At 42.1% G+C, this 19,035-nt stretch overlaps 1 protein-coding gene across 1 annotated transcript; it reads right to left on the bottom strand.

Moving 5' to 3' along the window:
- Nucleotides 1-225: 225 nt before the first annotated feature.
- Nucleotides 226-17,245, bottom strand: ACAT1 (acetyl-CoA acetyltransferase 1). The gene is made up of 12 exons (XM_050900221.1): nucleotides 17,205-17,245; nucleotides 15,087-15,134; nucleotides 11,825-11,942; nucleotides 10,771-10,866; nucleotides 9,355-9,455; nucleotides 6,682-6,825; nucleotides 4,667-4,817; nucleotides 3,994-4,089; nucleotides 3,201-3,314; nucleotides 2,740-2,804; nucleotides 1,947-2,104; nucleotides 226-608 (listed from the first exon to the last, which is right to left on the bottom strand). The coding sequence occupies exons 1-12, from the start codon at nucleotides 17,241-17,243 to the stop codon at nucleotides 488-490; spliced, it is 1,251 nt and encodes a 416-aa protein (XP_050756178.1). The 5' UTR covers nucleotides 17,244-17,245; the 3' UTR covers nucleotides 226-487.
- Between the last annotated feature and the right edge of the window lie 1,790 nt (nucleotides 17,246-19,035).

Below are 19,035 nucleotides of genomic sequence, written 5' to 3'. Positions count from 1 at the left end.
CAGCAGGGCTCCTTTTTTGCATTTGACCTGGCTTCGAAGTACACAACAGTAGAAAACCAATCTTTGAGTAAAGTTATTTTTTCCATGAAAATCACTTAATAGTTAGGAAAATTAAGCAACAGAACTGTAAGAAGCTAGCTGCTTCTAGTAGCAGCACTATGTGAGTTACCAAGAGAATTCACTTTAAGTGGCATTTGAGAAACCATACGTCAGTGACAGAGGAGCCACAGTTAACAAGCATTCTTTATTGTCAGGTCTCAAGACATTAGCATAATTCGACATTTTTTATTTGTGCTGTATAAAATCTTGCACTGAGTCAAAAGTAATAAAAGCCCAGTTGTCTGTATCAATAATCAGTGATGTTTTAAGAAATTTTAGAATAGCAGTTAAGGAATTTGTCCACTTACTGATAAATAAGATGTAACAGATACCACTCATCATTTTGATCAGAGAGTGTTTAAGCCTTTGTTTCCAACACTATTTGGGCCTACAACTTCTCTATCAGTATTGCAGAAGCACCTCCTCCTCCATTGCAAATTCCTGCAAGACCATATTGTCCTTGTTTCAACGCATGGGCCATGTGAACAACAATTCTTGCTCCAGACATTCTAAATAAAAGAAAAAAACATATATAGCTTAGTTTAAAGGAAATTCTTAATTTGACCCACACAGGATAGTTGGCAGAATATAGCACTGATTCACTGGAGGGGAAAAAAACCACCAACAAACCAACAAAAAGACCAAACCCACCCTTTCCTCTATCTTTAGATGCAGTACGGGTTATTTTTCCCTAGCTGCAGTACTTAACAAACAGGAAGATTCTTACACATACACGAACAAAACCTCCATGTTTATCTAAAGTTTCTTCTGGAAAAGGAAATCGCCTCTAAGTCAGTCTGTACATTACAAGGTATCTCTACACGTAGCAGAGCTCTTTCAAAGAAGGTAACAACAAATCTACCACAAAACCCAAATTGATAGTAACAATTAATTTCAAACAGTTTCTTATTTGCTTACAAGTTGATATACTGTAGTATGCTACTTTGATCCACCTAATGTGCAAAATCAGACATTTAAATTCTGTCATTACACTGTCGAAATAATTAACTTTTAAGACAAAAAAAAATCGTATTCCCTTATCAGAAGAAGCTGATACTGCAAAGGAGATGTCAGCATGTCTTGCAGGATTATGCCTTGATTAGAGCTGTTTCTGAACCGTGAAGTACTCCTACTTGTTCCTGATGTACAATGTGGTTACGTCACACCTATATTTACTTAGAGGTTTAGAAAAGTGTTTTTCCTCATAGACCTGGACTCTGCAGCACGATCACTCTTAGGGAGGATTAATGGGATATACTTAAGTCATGAGTAAGTTACAGCTGTTGGGAAACACAGCAGGTCATCTGACTCCTCTAACCAGATGAGGGAACTTCAAACAGAAGACCCACCAACATCCCCCAGACTGTCCCTCTCTGCTGCATTAGGTGCTTGGAGACTTTGGGATTCACTGCCAAAAATGCTTTGACAGGACCTGGACTTTCACTTTGCTCGTGTAAGAAAAGTAAAAGTCCCTGTACCATATCCTTTGCTATTTTCATAAGTTTACCTGTAAATTTTATTAGCTTTACTTGATTAATTATTATTGTTTATTCTGTCATGTTAATAGTGATTTGGTTTTAATAGTTCATAAATCCACATAGCTATGGTAACAAGCAAGCTCTTTGTAACAGTAGATGATAACTAACTGTGAAGAGAAAAATGGGATCATGCTCTTTTCAAGGTACCCTGAAATTTAACACCTGAATTAAGTCACTATGTACTTGATAGCAAATTTCTATTACCCTTCCTACGTGCATTAAATTTGAGAATAAAGGTAAACGTGTTAGCAGTATGTCTAGAAAACAATGCCTCTGTGCAGAACAAAAACCAGTGCTTATTTTACTTACCCTATTGGATGTCCAAGAGAGACGGCACCTCCGTTAATATTTACTTTTTGTGGATCAATACCCAGCATTTTCATATTGGCCAGCACCACAACACTGAACGCTTCGTTGATTTCCCACATTGCAATATCTTCTTTTTTCAGGCCTGTCTCACTTAGAATCTAGAAATAATAATAAAAATAATTACTACTATGAAAAAATTAGGAAGCTAACTGTAGAAATAATTAGGTCTGTTTTGAAGTCGGTGACCCAGGCTGCCCATAGTCTGATCCAAGTTCACATTTCGGAACCTCTTTGTCAGATGGGAAAAAGCAAAACTGAGGTACTGAAGCACAAACTTGAGTTTTCACAAAAGAAAAAATGGAGAGTACCCTATGCCAAGAATACGTTTTCATCGCACTTAAGACCGCTGCTGCAGTAAGTACATTGAAACTGATACAGTGTTGCCGCAGGCCATACACTTGGCCTTCAGTTCCTTTTTGAACTAGTCCACACTTGTATAACCATACTTATTTTGCCTTTTAGCCATACTAGCTGCAAAGCTTCAAAAGGGTAAACAAGCCCAAAGCTGGTGAAAGCAGTATAAAACAATATTCTCTTTCAAAATAGGTGTGAGAAATCTGTTACTCTGAAAATCTGCATTCTAGCCTTGATCCTCTGAAAAACATGTTCTTTGTATTTATGATGTAATTATAATTTCGATCCTAATTACAGGAAGATCCACTGAGGGACGGACCAATGATCCAGTGCTAGGGAAGTCTGTTGTTTTTCAAAGAGCACTCAGGTTTATTCCTACCTTGGGAACAGCATATGCAGGTGCAATTGGGAAGTCAATAGGATCAACAGCAGCATCTGCAAAAGCTGTAAAAGTCATAAAAGCTGTTTAAAGACCTTTTGTTTTTACCATATATCATTTTTATTTGTGCAAGCAGCAAGCCCAGCCAAGACAGAAAAATTCTGAATGGTCCATGAAAGAGATAGATACATCTAAAGTTTAGTGCCTTAAGTGAGCCACATAATAATATTTTCATATTTTTAATATTATTCCATATAGAAAACTCTGTTTATGAACAAAAGCCTGCTGGTACAACCCTTGAAATTTCAAGCACTGTATTGAGAAGATGCAGCCATAATGCCTAAGCACTTGCTTACCTTTTCTGTCCCATGAACGTCAGATAACAGGACTCCCAGTCTGAGAGCATGCTATGGGAGTATTTTCCAGGACTGTACTCAAAGATAAGAAAAGAAAAATCTTACCTACTATCCGTGCCAATGGTTTGACTTTCAGTCTCTTGGCTGCCTCTGTAGTCATCAGCACCAAAGCAGCTGCTCCATCATTCAGAGTACTGGCATTAGCAGCTGTAACTGTTCCTAGAAAAGGTAAAGCATTGTTTAAACAGAGGGGAAAGTGTGATATAGTTCATGTTTTGTTTTGTTTTTTTTTTACCTTAGGCCCTTGAACATAAAGTCTCAAGAATATGGTGATATCTGTTGCACTGAGTTAACTAAAAATGAGTTCTTTTTTAAAATCAGTTTGATTAAACAAGTGCAATCACATGTATTCGTATCTTTATCCAAGCGGCAGTTTAGATCATGCCTTCCATGTCAGCTGCATTGCTGGCACTAACACAGAATTCCAGCTCAAAAAGGGTTGTGAATGAGTGGCAACTTTCATTTAGCCAGAAAGATTTATCAGTTACAGATTCAGGGAAGTAACAGGCAACTATGTAAAGGCACTCCAGCTCCCACTGAAACAAGAGCTTATACTTGGTGGAGACCAAGGCAATAGCTACATTGAAACCAATCTGTTTCAGTCTTTTTAAAGTAAACGTCCAAAACAGAGGCTTTCACTGGTTTAAGGTTCTTGGACCATCTTTTAATCCAAGCCAGTTCATGCTGTTGTGAAGCATGTTTCTTTATCTTAGCAGACATTTAAAAGTTGAATGGACTACTGTTGGGCGTTCAAGCTCTTGTGAACAGTACTCTTCACTCTTACAAAGTATCCTTGCACTTGATAGAAAAATCAAGCAGTTAATTTAACAATATTTACCATTTTCTTTTTGGAAAACAGCTTTCAGCTTTGGAACTTTACTAAAATCAACACGTTTGTATTCTTCATCTTCTTTCACTTCTGTATCTGGCTTTCCTGAAATTCAGATTTGGTTTAGTATTTTATAGAACAGTCCACTCTTAAGACATTCTAACACAGTACTTCTTTTTGATTAAATGCTGCCTTGTTTAAACAACTTATTTCAGTAAAAAAATGTAAACGCATGTACAATGCATGTCAAGAAATGTGCTTATGAAAACTGAAAAAAAATTATTCCTTAATACAATTTATTCACAGCAAATCCATTTATACTTCCTGGTGGCTGAATGAAAGGGACAAAGAACATATCTTTAAGGTAATTAATAGGGAAATTAAAACACAGATGTCCTCAAGCCATACTATCTAAATCCAATAGCTAGTCTTCCACTTATATAAAAAAGGAAGAAGATACGGTATGTAACATTAAAGAAAAATTAAAAAACAAAACCTGATCACAGGTCACTGACTGCTGTTCACCAGAAAGTCTGCATAACGGAAAATTCTTAGCTAATCTAAAATGAGTGTTCCTGAGATCTGCATGTTTAAACAACACAATTTGCACGGAACACAGACAATGTTACAGCTTTCAATGAGAAACACAATTTATTTTATCAATCACACCTTTCCGTAATACCTTTTTTTGAAATAGTGACAGGAACTATTTCATTTTTCAATACTCCTGAATCCCAGGCTGTTTTGCTCTTAGTGTAAGAGCCTATGGCATAAGTGTCTTGTTCCTCTCGTGAAATAGTAAACTTCTTTGCAGTATTCTCAGCACAGTTGCCCTTGGAGAAAACCAGGCACGTTAGGTTTGGTATTTCTGGAGATGTGAAGTAGAAATGTAACTGAAAAAACTCAACCAGCAGATTTCCAGAATTGAATGTGACTAATATTTGGTGTCCATTTCTAATTTACACTGTCATGATCAAACAGTAACTTTGATTTTTGGAATATGAACTTCAGATTTAGCAAATGTTTTCTGGATCCAGATTATTAAAGCCATGAAGGAACTTTCCTTACAAGGCTTTTTTTTAAGTTAAAAAACTGCATGCAAAAGTAAGTTTTAAAGTGCTTAGGGCTGACGTCTTTAGAGACTGGAGATCATTGTTCAGCCACAGAACAGTATGTTCCCATCATCTTACTAGTGTTTTCATTCCATTATTAGCTTGCTTATTGCAAAGGCTACAAGAACAGGTCAACACACAGGGCTTACTTAGCCTTCAGGATCTGATACTCTAAAAATGGTACAAATAAAAGTATGTATACCTTTTGTCTAATAACTGGAATGAAATAAGTAGAATGAAACAAATCATTTTATATATAGGTCAATCATAATCATAATTATACAATCATAATTCATTACCAACACTGTCTAAATACTTGGTGACAAAAAAAGGATACTCATTTAAGTCAACCTGAAAGATCTATTCTTAAACAGGTTTTGTTCCACCTCTCATTTCTGTAGAAAACTCAATGAATAAACACAAAACCCTTTAGTACCATCTTCCTCCAGTTCTTCAAACAAGCAAGTTCACTTCTATGCAGTTAAAGAATTTAAAGTCTTCATAGCACCAGCAACTTAGTCTATTGCTAAAACATAGACAGGAGTAAGTTCCTAAAGCCGTCGGATGGGCCTTCCTGTATATTCTCACACAGACTGTTAAGGTTTTCCAAGCAACCTACAGCTGCTATAACGAAGACAAAAGGTTCTGAAATATTGTCCCAATCTATTAAAACTTTGTGTATTATAACCAACTCCTAGAGTTTTTCCCCACATACAGGAACTAGCAAAGCTACTATTTACATTCCTATAAAAATCCTCACAACCAAAATCCATTTTAGCTGATGTGGGAGTGGATTGCAACCAATAGCCTAAGCAGAGTGCACTATACTGCAAAAAGAATCAATCACACACGGAAGCAGTAAGGTCTGTATCAAATACATGGATCACAGTGGAATATTGATGACATGTTTTCCTGTACAGCAGCCAGAACACTAACGGATCAGTCAGTAATGCCCCACAGTTCTGAATTACCACAGGCAAAAGTCAGAAATATTTGTAAACTGAAAGTAGTCATTCTCTTTTCAAACTGTTCTTCCCTGATGCTTGTTCTTCACTATCTTCATCAGTTGTTTTCCAAATCCATCCTAAGTTTGCAGTTGTTTGTCCAATTTAAGTTACCATGCTGATGAGTAAGCATATCAGCTGACTCAAACCTTCCAGTCGAAGAGATGAGATATGTACATTGGGGGAGGGAAAATAAACACGAAAGCCTGCTGAACCGTACAGAGTAGGTACCCTCAAAGACATCAAGTAACTTGATTGCTCTTTCCCACAGAGAAAACAACAGCAATCTATCAGTAGCAGGTTTTGGGGGGTTTTTTTAATCCCTGCTCTAGGCTATTCAGACTTCAGAGACAGATAAATATTAACACGCAATTTGCTATTCTGTTTTGGTCTTCTGTCTAGCCGCTCCATTACAGTTACTACAGGAAGCCTGGAAATGGAAGACTTTTTCCTCCTCCATTAATGTTATTCCTCATTTCTAGGTTTGCTAGATGAAGCAGTTTCATAATAATTATAAGCAAGCTCTTCAAAGCTGCATCAGGTCTATGGCTGATACTTTAGTACTGTGCAGGAATATTTACCATATGGATATGGTTATAAGCATCTGTCAGCCCATCTTTTACTATCAGGTCTTCCAGCTTTACTCCTCCATAAGGCGTTGATCCTCTGCTCATTGTATAGGGAACATTAGACATGCTCTCCATTCCACCAGCAACCATTACATCCTGTTCAAAGGAAACAAGTTAAAATTATTAATAATGCATAGCATGTTCTCTATGACTTCTTGTAGGAACAAATATTAGCAAAAGCTTAAGCATGGACGCTTTATATTTCTGAGGAGTCTTAGAGAAAGAGGAAAAAAAAATCTTTATGCATTTAAAAAGCAAACAGCAGGAACAACAGCTGAAGACAGTTAATCCACCCTGACAGAACAACTGGACTTTTGTCTCGTATGCAGTTTTAGAAAGCTGCAATAGCCATGTCAGTCTCTTGCACTTTTACTTCAAAAGTTTCCGAGATGAAATTATAAATTTTACTTTAAACAGTTTCTTTTTCTGTAAATATCTGATTTTTGTTCTTCATTCGCAGCTCCATATCCCTATGGAACAAGCAACAGCCAGAATCTAAGAGACCAATAAGAAGAGACAGAGATTTACAAGTACCTGCAGTTTTACATAATATTGTTTCATCTTACTATGTAAAGAGAGATGATTTATAATATGGTTTTATCATCTCAAAAGGCCAGCAAAAAAAGAGATGTTAATAATTAATGATTACTGAACTTGAATTAAGCTGAATCATTATGGGCATTTATAAATTAGTATACTTTTCAAGCTGAGACAAAGCAAACAAACAGAAAACCTACAAACAATAAAGCTGTAAGGACCATAATTATACCTACTGTTCATCAGGCTATACCCCCAAAATCCCTAGGATCTCAGGATGTGAAGAAGAGACACAGTTGTGTTTAATGGCATATTTGAAATATGGATAAATGTAAGAAAAATACACACACAGCAGTGTGAGTCTTTGAGAGTTCAACAGTGCTATTCAAAAAGATTTTACATCAAAACAGCAATAAGAAGATGATGAAAGCTTTTTTGGTTTCTTTAAATAAAGACTCAGAGAAATAATGGTTTGGATCAGAACAGATTATAAACTAGATCCAGGAACAGTGACATGAAGTAATAAAGAAGAGAAAGAAGGCGGGAGACAAACTGGAAAGGCAGATAAATCAGAAAGGCAGTTGAGATACGGAAGCAGCAATAGGCCAGAGGAACAAGAGTGCCTGGCATTTCAATTACATAAAGTGAAAGACTTGGAGACAGAGTTAATACAATTGTTTATACGATGATGTACACTGACTCAAGCCTCTGGGAACCATCACTGACTTTCACACCACAGATACCTCACAGTCCGCAGCCAGGAAAAACAAATACCAAACCCCCCCATAATGTATAGCTCTAAGAGACTAATAACTAGCCAAGTCTCTGCTTTTGCTGAGACTAGCAGCACAACACGTATGATTAGCTCAGCTGAAAACTCCAGATCTCTTCAGCGCCCATGGCCTGCATCTGTCAAACCAACCAAATGCACAACCACTCTCACGAAGTCATTGAATGTAAATTACTAAATCCAAATGTAGCTGTTTACACAGACATGCTGGGCCTGGTTCAAAGTCCAGTGACAAGACTTCCACCGACTTCAGCAGGCACTGGACAAAGTGCCGTTCTCTGCAGAGCAAGGCCAAAGCAGTAACTAGTTGCTTAACTCAGCTCTACTGTTATTTTCACAGAAGGGACAACAAAACTTGAATGTTTTACTTTTGTTCTAAACAAACAAACAAAGACTAGTAAGTACATTTCTCACTTATGAGCCACTTACTTTGTAAATGAAAAATATATATTGAACTGACAATATTTTCACTTCAGAGAAGGGGAGATGTTGCCAAAATGCTTTTGAATATGGAATTAAAAACAAAATTGAAATGTCTTTCTTCACATGCACACTTCTCCCATATTCTTTGCTGCATAGCATTTAACGGCTTGCTGAAAATGGTGTATTCTCCCATCCTCCCATTAAGTGATACTATTTTTCCCCATGGTATAGAGAATCTTAGAACATTCTCTAAGAATGTTCTTAGAGAACATGTTGACAGAGATGAGCAATTCCCCTCTATCAAGCTCTCTTCAAGTAAAACACTTATTCAGCAACAATAGCTTCCGCTTCTTCTAAAACAATTAAAAAAGCCTGAAACATCTCTAAGGTACTTGGAAACAACATTGCTTTAATATGTATATTTAATTCATTTAAGTGTTTAAAGAGTCTGAAAGTCAAGATTAAATGTGTTTCATCAAAAACTAAGTCTATAAAAATTTCTTCAATTTTTCAAACCAGAAAGCTTGAAAATTCCCTTAATTATTTTTTGGGGGTGGGGCAGGAGGTAGGGTGGGGGAAGAGCAGTAGGGAGAGGATGTAAATACCCCCCCCCAAAAAAATCCACCTTATTTGCTCAGCTCTAAAAATACATCTGACAATTTCATAACTATAATACAATTTTTTTCTGTTTTAAACCAAAACACACTTAAATGACTAAAATTAAGGTTGCATAAGCAAAACAAAACCTCACTAATTAGCTTTATTATCGCAAGTCAAAACACAGTCCCAAATCAAAGAGCAGAGTCATTAGTAGGACAGGATCTACAACATTAGTTGTGTGTTTTTTCCATAAAACAGCACTAAAATTCACATACCTGACTCCCACACATCAGGCTTTGTGCTGCCATCATGATTGATTTCATTCCTGAAGCACAGACTTTATTGACAGTTGTAGTAGGAGTGCCGATTGGTAGACCTGAGTCAAAGAAGTTGTACAAACAACTTTATCATTTAAAGGGTAGACTAACGCTTTATCGGTGTCTCAGCAATATTTCATATGGGACCAATTTTTATCTAAGCCCAGGGAGTCCAGCTTGCACTATTTAGCCTGCCAGGGCAATTTATCTACCCTCACCCCTAGTTACTATCCTTCCTGGAGACTCTTGTTGTTTCTCCCCTTCCAACAACAGACTCGTGATAAGGGAGCAAGCAAGTGAAGAATCAGAGAGACAGAAGATCAGGGAAGTGACTCCAGAACTATTCCTCCTCCTGACACCTTGATTCCTGCCTCTAAGAAGCATTCAAGACTGAAAAGGCATAAACAAGCTGCAGAATTTAGCAACTGGCAACAAGACAGACCCCAGAAGTATAGGGACTCTGAACACACGCAATACTAAACAAGACCAAAAGTGCTAGGTGTCAGTGTCATTCACACAGTTATTACTGAGTTGGTATTGAGTGTTCGTTACAATAGCTCTGGGCTCTGCTGTGTGCAGCTTGGCTCAAGACCATTGCATCACTGCCTCTACCCTAGGCTTGCTCTCTAGTATTATGGCTCTGCTACCAGCACATCACCTCCGTACCAGCAGTAAGATGGGGAAACTAGCCAGGGGAAAGAAAAGAGCCATATTCATCCCTTTGCCTCACATCAAAGCAGTTCCTTCTCTTTCAAAAAAGTACAGGGACAGAGCCAAGAAAGTACCCAGTTCTCCCCTGACCCATAGACTTTCCTAGAGTCACACTAAGGTATGGAACCCCATCTCCACAGCAAAAGGGAGAAGAAAATAATTCCTGCACCCCAATAACATTCGTGCTGCAGTTAACATTATAGAGTGAATCCTTCCAGTGACAGCTCCAGACTCCACAGGAAGATGAGTGTAATGACATACACTTATCTGCAGTTCAAGGAAACTCACTGACGCCTTATCCAATAAGGCTTAAGAGTTAGGACACACTTGAAGAAAAAAAGTCTGTTTCATGAAAGATTCAAAGAGCAGCATCCATCATTAGCGTAAAGTGCTCTGGAAGTAGCAGCCTGGTCTCCCATATCGTCTTCTCCAGGTAGGCAGTAACATCCATTGTGCATATGAAAATTGATTCCTGAGGATGCACAATTAGGCCCACTTATACGAGTACACCACACACCCTTCACCCACCACGGGGAAAAAAGCATACACAGACTGTCTTGACAAAAGGCTGGGCACCACTCTGCTTTAACTCATAGCTCAAGAATCTATACTGTCTACATAAAGACAGAACACCTTTAACCCTAGTATCAAGAGAATGAATACCTGCACCCAAGACTGCTTGTCTTGTTGGAGCTTGTCCTTGTCCAGCCTGCAAGACATTACCCATATAGGCTTCTTTCACTTCTTCTGCAGGGATACCTATAAAACAAAATTGTTTCGATTCAGGATTCTTTGCATGGAAGATGTAACTCCCTTTTACAAACCTTCCCACTGAAGTTTTCTATCAGACTGATGAAACATGCCATGTCCAGCCTGTGTGCTAACAGCACACAGGCCCCTGTTGGGTGCATCCCAGATCTCTACCCTCATATTCATAGGACACGATGAACTGGTGACCCCCACAGAACAGAATTCCCTTGTTACCCTGCAGAACAACCTATAGTTAGCTAACTAAAGTAAATATTTCCAAGTCTAACTAGTCACCTGAGCAGCTCAATTTCCATGGATGATTCAATGCACAAAACTTTCTACCTGCCACAATCATGTCTAAAGAAACAGTTTTGTTTGTTTGTTTAACAGAGGTGAGCCAAGATCACAGCTAGCTGCCACCAGACACAGGAGGCCTGCTCTACCGCTGCATCTCTTGCAACAGCCCTGGTGTTCAAGTTCTTGTAATACACTGTTTCAAGAAGCCAAATTTATAGAAAATTAACCCTCCTCTCCCCGCAAAAGACTTTTTTGCTAATTTGAATCCATCAATAGACTCACAAGGGTGTCCTACAAGCATAAGTGCCCATGTAAAAAATGGGCAGGGAAAGGAAGGGCCACTGGTTTCAGCAACAAGTAGCCTTTACATCAGCTTAGGTGTGTCATAAAACCCCATCCCAGAAAAACAATTAGCATGTTCAATCAGATTTGGATTAGCACAGATATCCGTAAGTAATATTCTGCTCCTAGAAGCAGCACTTAATTCAGATTGAAACAAAGCCCAACAGTCAACTTTACTTAAACACCGTTTGTGGATAAAGACTTAAGAGTGCCACAGCAGCAAAAACCACAGGATCTTTTGTTTACCAAGCAACTTAAAAGACACAGACTGACACTGTTCTGAGCCACTTGAGGATTTCTTCGTCACAGAAAAAATATTTACATATACCTGCTCTGTCAATTGCTCCCTTAATTGCAATGGAACCAAGTTTAGTGGCTGGCAATGACGAAAGAGATCCTTGGAAAGATCCAATCGGTGTCCTTACAGCACTTGCTATCACCACCTCCTAAGAGGAGAAGCATGGAGTAAAAGTCATAGTCTCTCTCACACACGCACACATATACCAGTATTTTTTAAATTTATCCACTTTTACTCTTTCATTCATGTCACAGCTTCCCTTTTATCCTGCAAGTGTTTCAGAGCACTAAAATAATCTTTATTAATGCATGCAGCATGGGGAATAAACATAAGGAATTAGACATCAGTGTGGAGTTGCAGGACTACAATCTTGTTGGGATCATAGAGCCGTGGTGGGATGGCTCCCATGGCTGGAGTGCTGCCATGAAGGGATACAGGCTCTTTAGGAAGGACAGGCCAAGAAGACAAGGGGGGGGTTGCCCTTTATGTGAGAGAACAGCTGGAGTGCATTGAGCTCAGCCTTGGGATGGATGATGCTTGAAAGAGTCCCAAGGCCCTGGAGGGAGGAGGGGTCAAAGAAAGCTGGTTAATATTTGAGGCTTACCCCCTCCAAGCTCAATAGCAGTCCATTCCAACAAGCAAGAAGTCAGGTAAAAATGCCACAAAGTCTGCATGGATGACCAAAACTCATACACAAAAAGGAAGCATACAGAAGGTGGAAGCATGGACAGGGAACCTGGGAGACATTGTCCGAGCATGCAGGGATGAGGTTAAAAAAGCCAAAGCCCAAATAGAATCAAATCTGGCAAGGGATGTCAAAGGCAACAAGAAGGGCTTCCATAAGCACCTAGGAGGCAAAAGGAAGCCTAGGGAAAATGTGGGCCTGGTGCTGAATGGGGCAGGGGACCTGGTGACACAGGACATGGAAAAAGCTGAGGTACTGAATGCCTTCTTCATCTCACTCTTCACTAGTAAGACTGGCCTTCAGGAACCCCAGGCCCCAGAGGCCAGGGGGAAGGCTAGAGCAAGGAAGATGTACCCTTGGTGGAAGAAGATCAGGTCAGGGAATACTTAAGCAAACTGGACATATGTAAATCCGTGGGCCCAGCTGTGATGCACCCACAAGTGCTGAGGGAGCGGGCAGATGTCTTCGTAAGGCCACACTCAATAATCTTGGAATGGTCACAGCAACTGTGAGAGGTGCCTGAGGACTGGAGGAAAGCAAACGTCACTCCTGTCTTCAAGAAGGGCAAGAAGGAGGACCCAGGGAACTACCGGCTGGTCAGCCTCACCTCGATCCCTGCAAAGGTCATGAAACAACTAATCCTGGAAACAATTTCCAAGCACGTGAACAACAAGAAAATCATCAGGACCTGTCAGCATGGATTCACCATGGGCAAGTCATGCTCAAACAACCTGAAAACCTTCTACAATGAAATGACTGGCTTGGTAGATGAGGGGAGAGCAGTGAACATTGTCTGCCTCGACTTCAGTAAGGCTTTCAACACTGTCTCCCGTAAGATCTTCACAGAGAAGCTGTTGACGTATGGGCTGGATGAGCAGACAGTGAGGTGGACTGAAAACTGGCTGAATGGCCAGGTCCAGGGGGTGGTGATCAGTGGCACGAAGTTTGGCTGGAGGCCAGTAACTAGCGGTGCACCCCAGGGGTCAATACTGGGTCTCATCCTGCTTAACATTTTCATTAACGATCCGGATGATGGGGCAGCGTACCCTCTGCAGGTTTGCTGGTGACATCAAACTGGGAGGAGTGGCAGATACACCAGGGGGTCGTGCTGCCACCCAGAGGGACCTCAACAGGCTAGGGAAATGGGCCGACAGGAACCTCATGAAGTTTAACAAGGAGAAGTGCAAAGTCCTGCACTTGAAGAGGAACAACCCCTGGCACCAGAACATGCAGGTGGCCACCCAGTTGGAAAGCAGCTTGGAAGAAAAGGACCTGAGAATCTTGGTGGACACCAAGTTGAACATGAGCCAGCAATGGGCCCTTGCTGCAAAGGCAGCTAATGGTATCCTGGGCTGCGTTAGGCAAAGTATTGCCAGCAGGTCGAGGGAGGCAGCACTGGTGAAGCCACACCTTGAGCACTGTGTCCAGTTCTGGGCTCCCCAGTACAAGAGAGACATGGACATACTGGAGAGAGTCCAACAAAGGGCCATGTAGATGATTAAGGGACTGGAGCATCTGACATACAAGGAAACACTGAGAGATTTGGGACTGTTCAGCCAGGAGAAGAGAAGGCTCAGGGGGATCTTATCGATGTGTATAAATACCTGAAGGGATGGTGCAAAGAGGGCAGGGCCAGGCTCTTTTCAGTAGTGCCCAGTGACAGGAACAGAGGGAATGGGCACAAACTGACACATAGGGGGTTCCCTTTAAACATCAGGAAAGACTTTTTCACTGTGAGGGTGACCGAGCACTGGAACAGATTGCCCAGAGAGGTTATGGAGTCTCCCTCCTTGGAGATATTCAAAAGCTCAGGTCCCAGCGTAATGTGTAAGCAGTAGTTTAAGACATGGTATGACATTCAGCTCTATACCTAGAAGCCCCTCAAAACAGATTTACTCTTATTTTGCCTCTTAGCTTTAGGGCGACATCAATATATCTACCTGCTAACCCTGTGAGAGTAGCATGAGGACCTGGCATCAGAGATGCACGTTTCAGACCTCTGGCTGCCCCAGACAGCTACTAAGAAACAATGAATACCTCCAACTGTGCTGGTTTCAGTGGAAGTTAGACACAAAGCTTTACAGGGTCTCACCATCAGTTCTTTACTTAGAAAGACAAGCAAAGAAAGAAAACACAAGAAAAAAATTAAAACAAACAAACAAAAAAGACAAATTATACTTGTTTAAAACTAAGAAGGTCTGTCTGTTTCTGTAACCCCTTCTTCATCATGATTGACTTCAGTGACAGTAACATACTTGTCCTCATTTTTTATGTTGTAACTGCAAGTTGCAGGATAACATACAAATAACCTCAAAGGGATTAGTTGGCATCAGCTGTATTTTCCAGTAACAGGCAGATAGTTGCATAAGCTTAAGTTAGCTGACACACTTCTAATCAACTTTGTCCCACACTACCTAACAATTAGCAAACCAAAATAAAAAAGGAAATCTGACTTTTATTCCAGATTTTGCAGTAAAGTGTGACTTGGGCACAAGTCACATTGTCTTCAATGCAGATTTTTCAAGATAACTTTTTAAAAAACTTCAGTGACTAAGAAACAAATTTAAAACAGTGATTTATTGCAGTCAGATGGTGCTTTATACTTACATTTAAAGTACGCTGTGATGCATAGCCACGGCTTGTATACTTCAAAGCCTGAAAATAAGAAAGTCCTCAGAATTTCATATCAAGAAAGCCAATGCCGTGATGTTTCAGTAAGGTACCATTTTCATAGAAGTCATTATTTAAAAAAACCAATATCTAAGAAACACTGGAAAAATATTAAATTAAAAATCATAACATGCCTTTTAAAAAAAGTGTAGTCTAGTACACACTCTCACCATAACATCAGTGATAAAATATTTTCTGAAAAATAAACAGATACTCCTTTAAAAACAAAACCCAATTCATTTTGGCCAAGTCTGTTATGAACACATATAACATACGTCTAAACCAGGGAGTGAGTGGTGCTATCTTGAAAAAGTTTACTAGTCTCTCTGTCTGCTTCTCTGGACTTTGGTTCATTCATTCCTATGATCAACTTCACTGCTTTTTAAACAGTGGCAGTTTGCGTCTACAGCTTCATTTCACTGGCGTTTCATGAACAAAAATGAGGATAATTAATTCAGAATGCTACAACAAAAGATGACAATAAAACAAAACCAAGAAAAAGGTATCACTTGAGCAGGCTAATTCACCAGCTACTAGCTTCATCTAATTAAGCAGCGTAAAGATAAAAAAATACATCTGTAGGTATTGTTTCATATATTAACAGAATGATCTTTCAATTAGTGGTTTAAGCCACTTTCTTAGCCATTTCCTTAGACAACATTTCAGCACACTGGAAACTCTGGTCATTACTGAATTACAGCTAAATAAACACTAATTAAAAGTAACTACTTGATGACACCATAAAAACACCATCAATTTCATAAATCAAAGAATGCCTTCTGCTATTGTGTCCACAATATGAAAACATAGTCTGTTTCTCGCTTCATTTGACAACCTTAAACTAACAAAAGACAGATTTTTTCCTACTGTTTTTCAATTAGTTCGTTTTTTTTTTTTTTCCAGCTCAGGTTGTAATAGCCAGCAGAAAGTTTTAAATTAAACTTCTCCCTGAAAATGAATTATGTCCCTGCAGGGCTTTAATAACAGGGCTTTCAAGGGTTAGTGTCAAAAAAACCCCTAGCAAAGTAACATGCCCTTACTGGACAACACCTGAAGTTTTCCTTTGTAGTAAACTGGACAGACCAGACAACAGTCTTCTAAGTGTAACTAGCATCTACTAGTAGTGTTCATGCTCTGTGTCAATTACAGACTTTTTTTAAAAAAAACCAAAACACTTCTACAGCTGGTAAAACACAACCTTCAGCTTTGCGTATGGCAATACGGATGCAATCCAGCACACTGCAGATGCTTTACTGCCCTTTTCTTCCTAGTACAGCTCTCTATACCAGTGACAGGATCCCCAGCACTCCAGGCAAGCCAGGCACCCCCACCAATAAAGTCAGCATTGCCCCAATGCAACCATGCACAGAGGCTTTTTGGGCAGGAGCACTCAGTATCTCACCTCTCAGCTGTCCTTCTGATGAACCTACTGATGCACATCAAGGCAGCACATTTGCCTACCTGATTCCTCTCCTGGCCCTAGCTAGAGAAAGCCTTTGACAGCTGCTACACATCCTTATTGCTGAAGCGGGTAACAGGCGATACAGGGGCTCTGTAGGGCAACGAATTACGGAGGAACGAGCTGCAGAGCAGGCGAGGGCGCTGGCCAGCCCGCTGCACTCCCAGCGCTGACAGGCGGTTATGAGGCAGTGGAAAAAGCAGCTCTCAAGATCGCGGCTAAAGGCCCCGCCGGGCTTAGCGCGGTACCCGGCAGGGGGCTGCCGAGGCGGGGGGAGCCGCCCTTCACCGACCAGACGGCTCCGGGGCGGCCCGGCCACGCAGGCCGTGGCGGACACCGGCCCCGCTCCCCCGGCCGAGGGCCCTGCGGCAGAAGCCGGCCCAGGACCCGCTCCCTCCCCTCAGCTCCTTCCCGGGCCGGGGGCTCCGTCCCGCCGCGCAGCGCCGCAGGGGTGAGGTGAGGGGGACGCAGCCTTTCCCGCCGCAGACGCGGATGTGACCTTGGCCAAGTCTTTCCGGGCCCCGCGGCGGGGCCGGGGCTGCTCAGGGACGGAGAGGGGAAGGGCTGGGGCCCGCTCCGCGCGCCGCCCGCCTCACCCGCAGCAGCTCCGCGGCCGGGCGCCGCCAGCACAGCATCGCTACCGCCGCCATGCTCCCGCCGGCCGTCCGCCGTCACCTTCACCACCGCCCCCACCTCGGCCTATAGACGACAACGCCCCACCGCCCTCCCAGCTCCCATTGGCCCTGGGGCCGAGGGCGGTGCCAAGCTCGTCCCTGCCATTGGCTGGGCTGGAAGGCGGGCCGCAGTGTCAGCGAGGCTGAGCTGGGAGAGGGCGGTGCCCCCCCTGCGCTTGCGGTTGGGCGGTGCGCGGCCCCTGAGGCGGTCAGGGCGGGCGGCTCGGTAGCCCTACACGCTGGGGTGGGCGTCCGGCCGGTGCCTGGCAGCTCCTGCCGCCGCCGCGGAACCTCCGCCCTCTCTGGGAACCCTTTCTGCAGTGACAGGCACATTTCTTTCGTCGCCGGGGCTGCCGCTTGGGAACCAGGTGGGGCGGGGCAGGGGCGCCGCAGCCCGCCCTGAGGAGAGGGAAGGGGGCTGCCGAGCGACAGCCCCGGCTGCGGGGCGGACAGCCTTGGTTTCCTGAGAAGAAAAATAACTAGCAACGAACGGTCTGAAGACGGCGTGGAAGATCCTTGCAGGGCGAGAGCCAGCTCGCAGGGCTGTCTCCTCTCCACAGGGAAGGGAAAAAACACTGAGGCTGCGCTCCGCCGATCCTCGGCCCAGCCCCGCGCCCAACCCACTCTTCAGTGTTTAGCTGAAGTGAGCCACAGAAATTTATCCGCTTGTGGAACCCGTGTCAGAAACATACCTGCGCCGTTACAAGGTCTGTGGGGATGCAGGTGCTTGAGTATATGGGGCACTTTGCATCTGGCGTGCTCTTGTGCTGTAGCTGCATGCTGTTTTCAGAAAAGCCAGCAACTTAATTCCCCTTAAACTCCTTCCTGTCTAGCTCTGGCATAAACATCTAACACTGTTACCTCAGAATTCAAAAGTGGCTCAGAACCCTCTCGGCAGCTGCCTTTACAGAAAGGTTGGTACCCTGGTACCCGCTCGACCCCAGCTCAATCTCAGGATGCCCATACTGGTTCCACAGTCTTCCCTGCACTTTGCTTTCCCCCCTCACACTCTCTGCCTCTGAATCTGGATTTCTAGATGGCGGCCAGCGTTAAATCTCTATAGTTGTCTGCCTGCCTGACAGTGCCTCTCTCCACTCTGTCTATTCAATATGCATGGAGCCAGGCCAGGAAAAGCCTGGTCCTTCCTGGTCTTGAGCTTTAGTGACGTTCTCTGTGAATTGTGCTGCTGCACACTGTCTAGGACAAGGAGTTCTGTATTTGTTTCTGATCAGTCTTGGTTACTTTCTCCTCAGCCACTTTTTTAATTCCTGAAGGAGTTAGCATACCATCTGTTAGAGTAACACATGACTGACTGCTGCATTCCCTGCAGTTGATGTCTACAAGTCAGGCAAAGCAGCATTTACTTGCACCTTCCTTCCCTTTGGACCACAAACTGGAACAAATGCCAAGAAGCATGCTTTGGATATAGCATCTGGAAAGCAAGAGTATCACAACAACTTCTTACCATACACTTGCTATCTTGACTGATTTTTTTATAATTTTCTCTTCACATTGTAAAACTAACATTCATCAAAACTGCTTCAGTTCATTTTCTGTTCTACATCTCATTCATTTCCCTTTGAGAGAGGATTTCACTTTCTATCTGTCTGCTCTCAAAAGTAAAATACTTCTTGCTTTCCATATATGTCTAAAGATTCCCCAGACACACGGTAAGAGGCTGATTGGGACTGGCACAGATAAGGGAAGCATTTGTACTCTTTTGCTTCCTTGACTCTCAGTAGGTGATGTTCTG

Source organism: Gymnogyps californianus, chromosome 1, assembly GCF_018139145.2.
Source record: "Gymnogyps californianus isolate 813 chromosome 1, ASM1813914v2, whole genome shotgun sequence".
NCBI classification, from domain to species: Eukaryota; Metazoa; Chordata; class Aves; order Accipitriformes; family Cathartidae; genus Gymnogyps; species Gymnogyps californianus.
This window is presented reverse-complemented; position numbering and strand designations above follow the sequence as displayed.

What these genes read in the sequence shown, in the direction of transcription:
- ACAT1 (XM_050900221.1), bottom strand. Translation starts at nt 17,243, where the DNA reads ATGCTGTGCTGGCGGCGCCCGGCCGCGGAGCTGCTGCGG. An exon ending in CGGCCGCGGAGCTGCTGCGG is followed by an intron (nt 15,135 to 17,204) that starts GTGAGGCGGGCG and finishes TCTTATTTTCAG; the next exon opens with GCTTTGAAGTATACAAGCCG. An exon ending in CATCACAGCGTACTTTAAAT is followed by an intron (nt 11,943 to 15,086) that starts GTAAGTATAAAG and finishes TTCTCCTCTTAG; the next exon opens with GAGGTGGTGATAGCAAGTGC.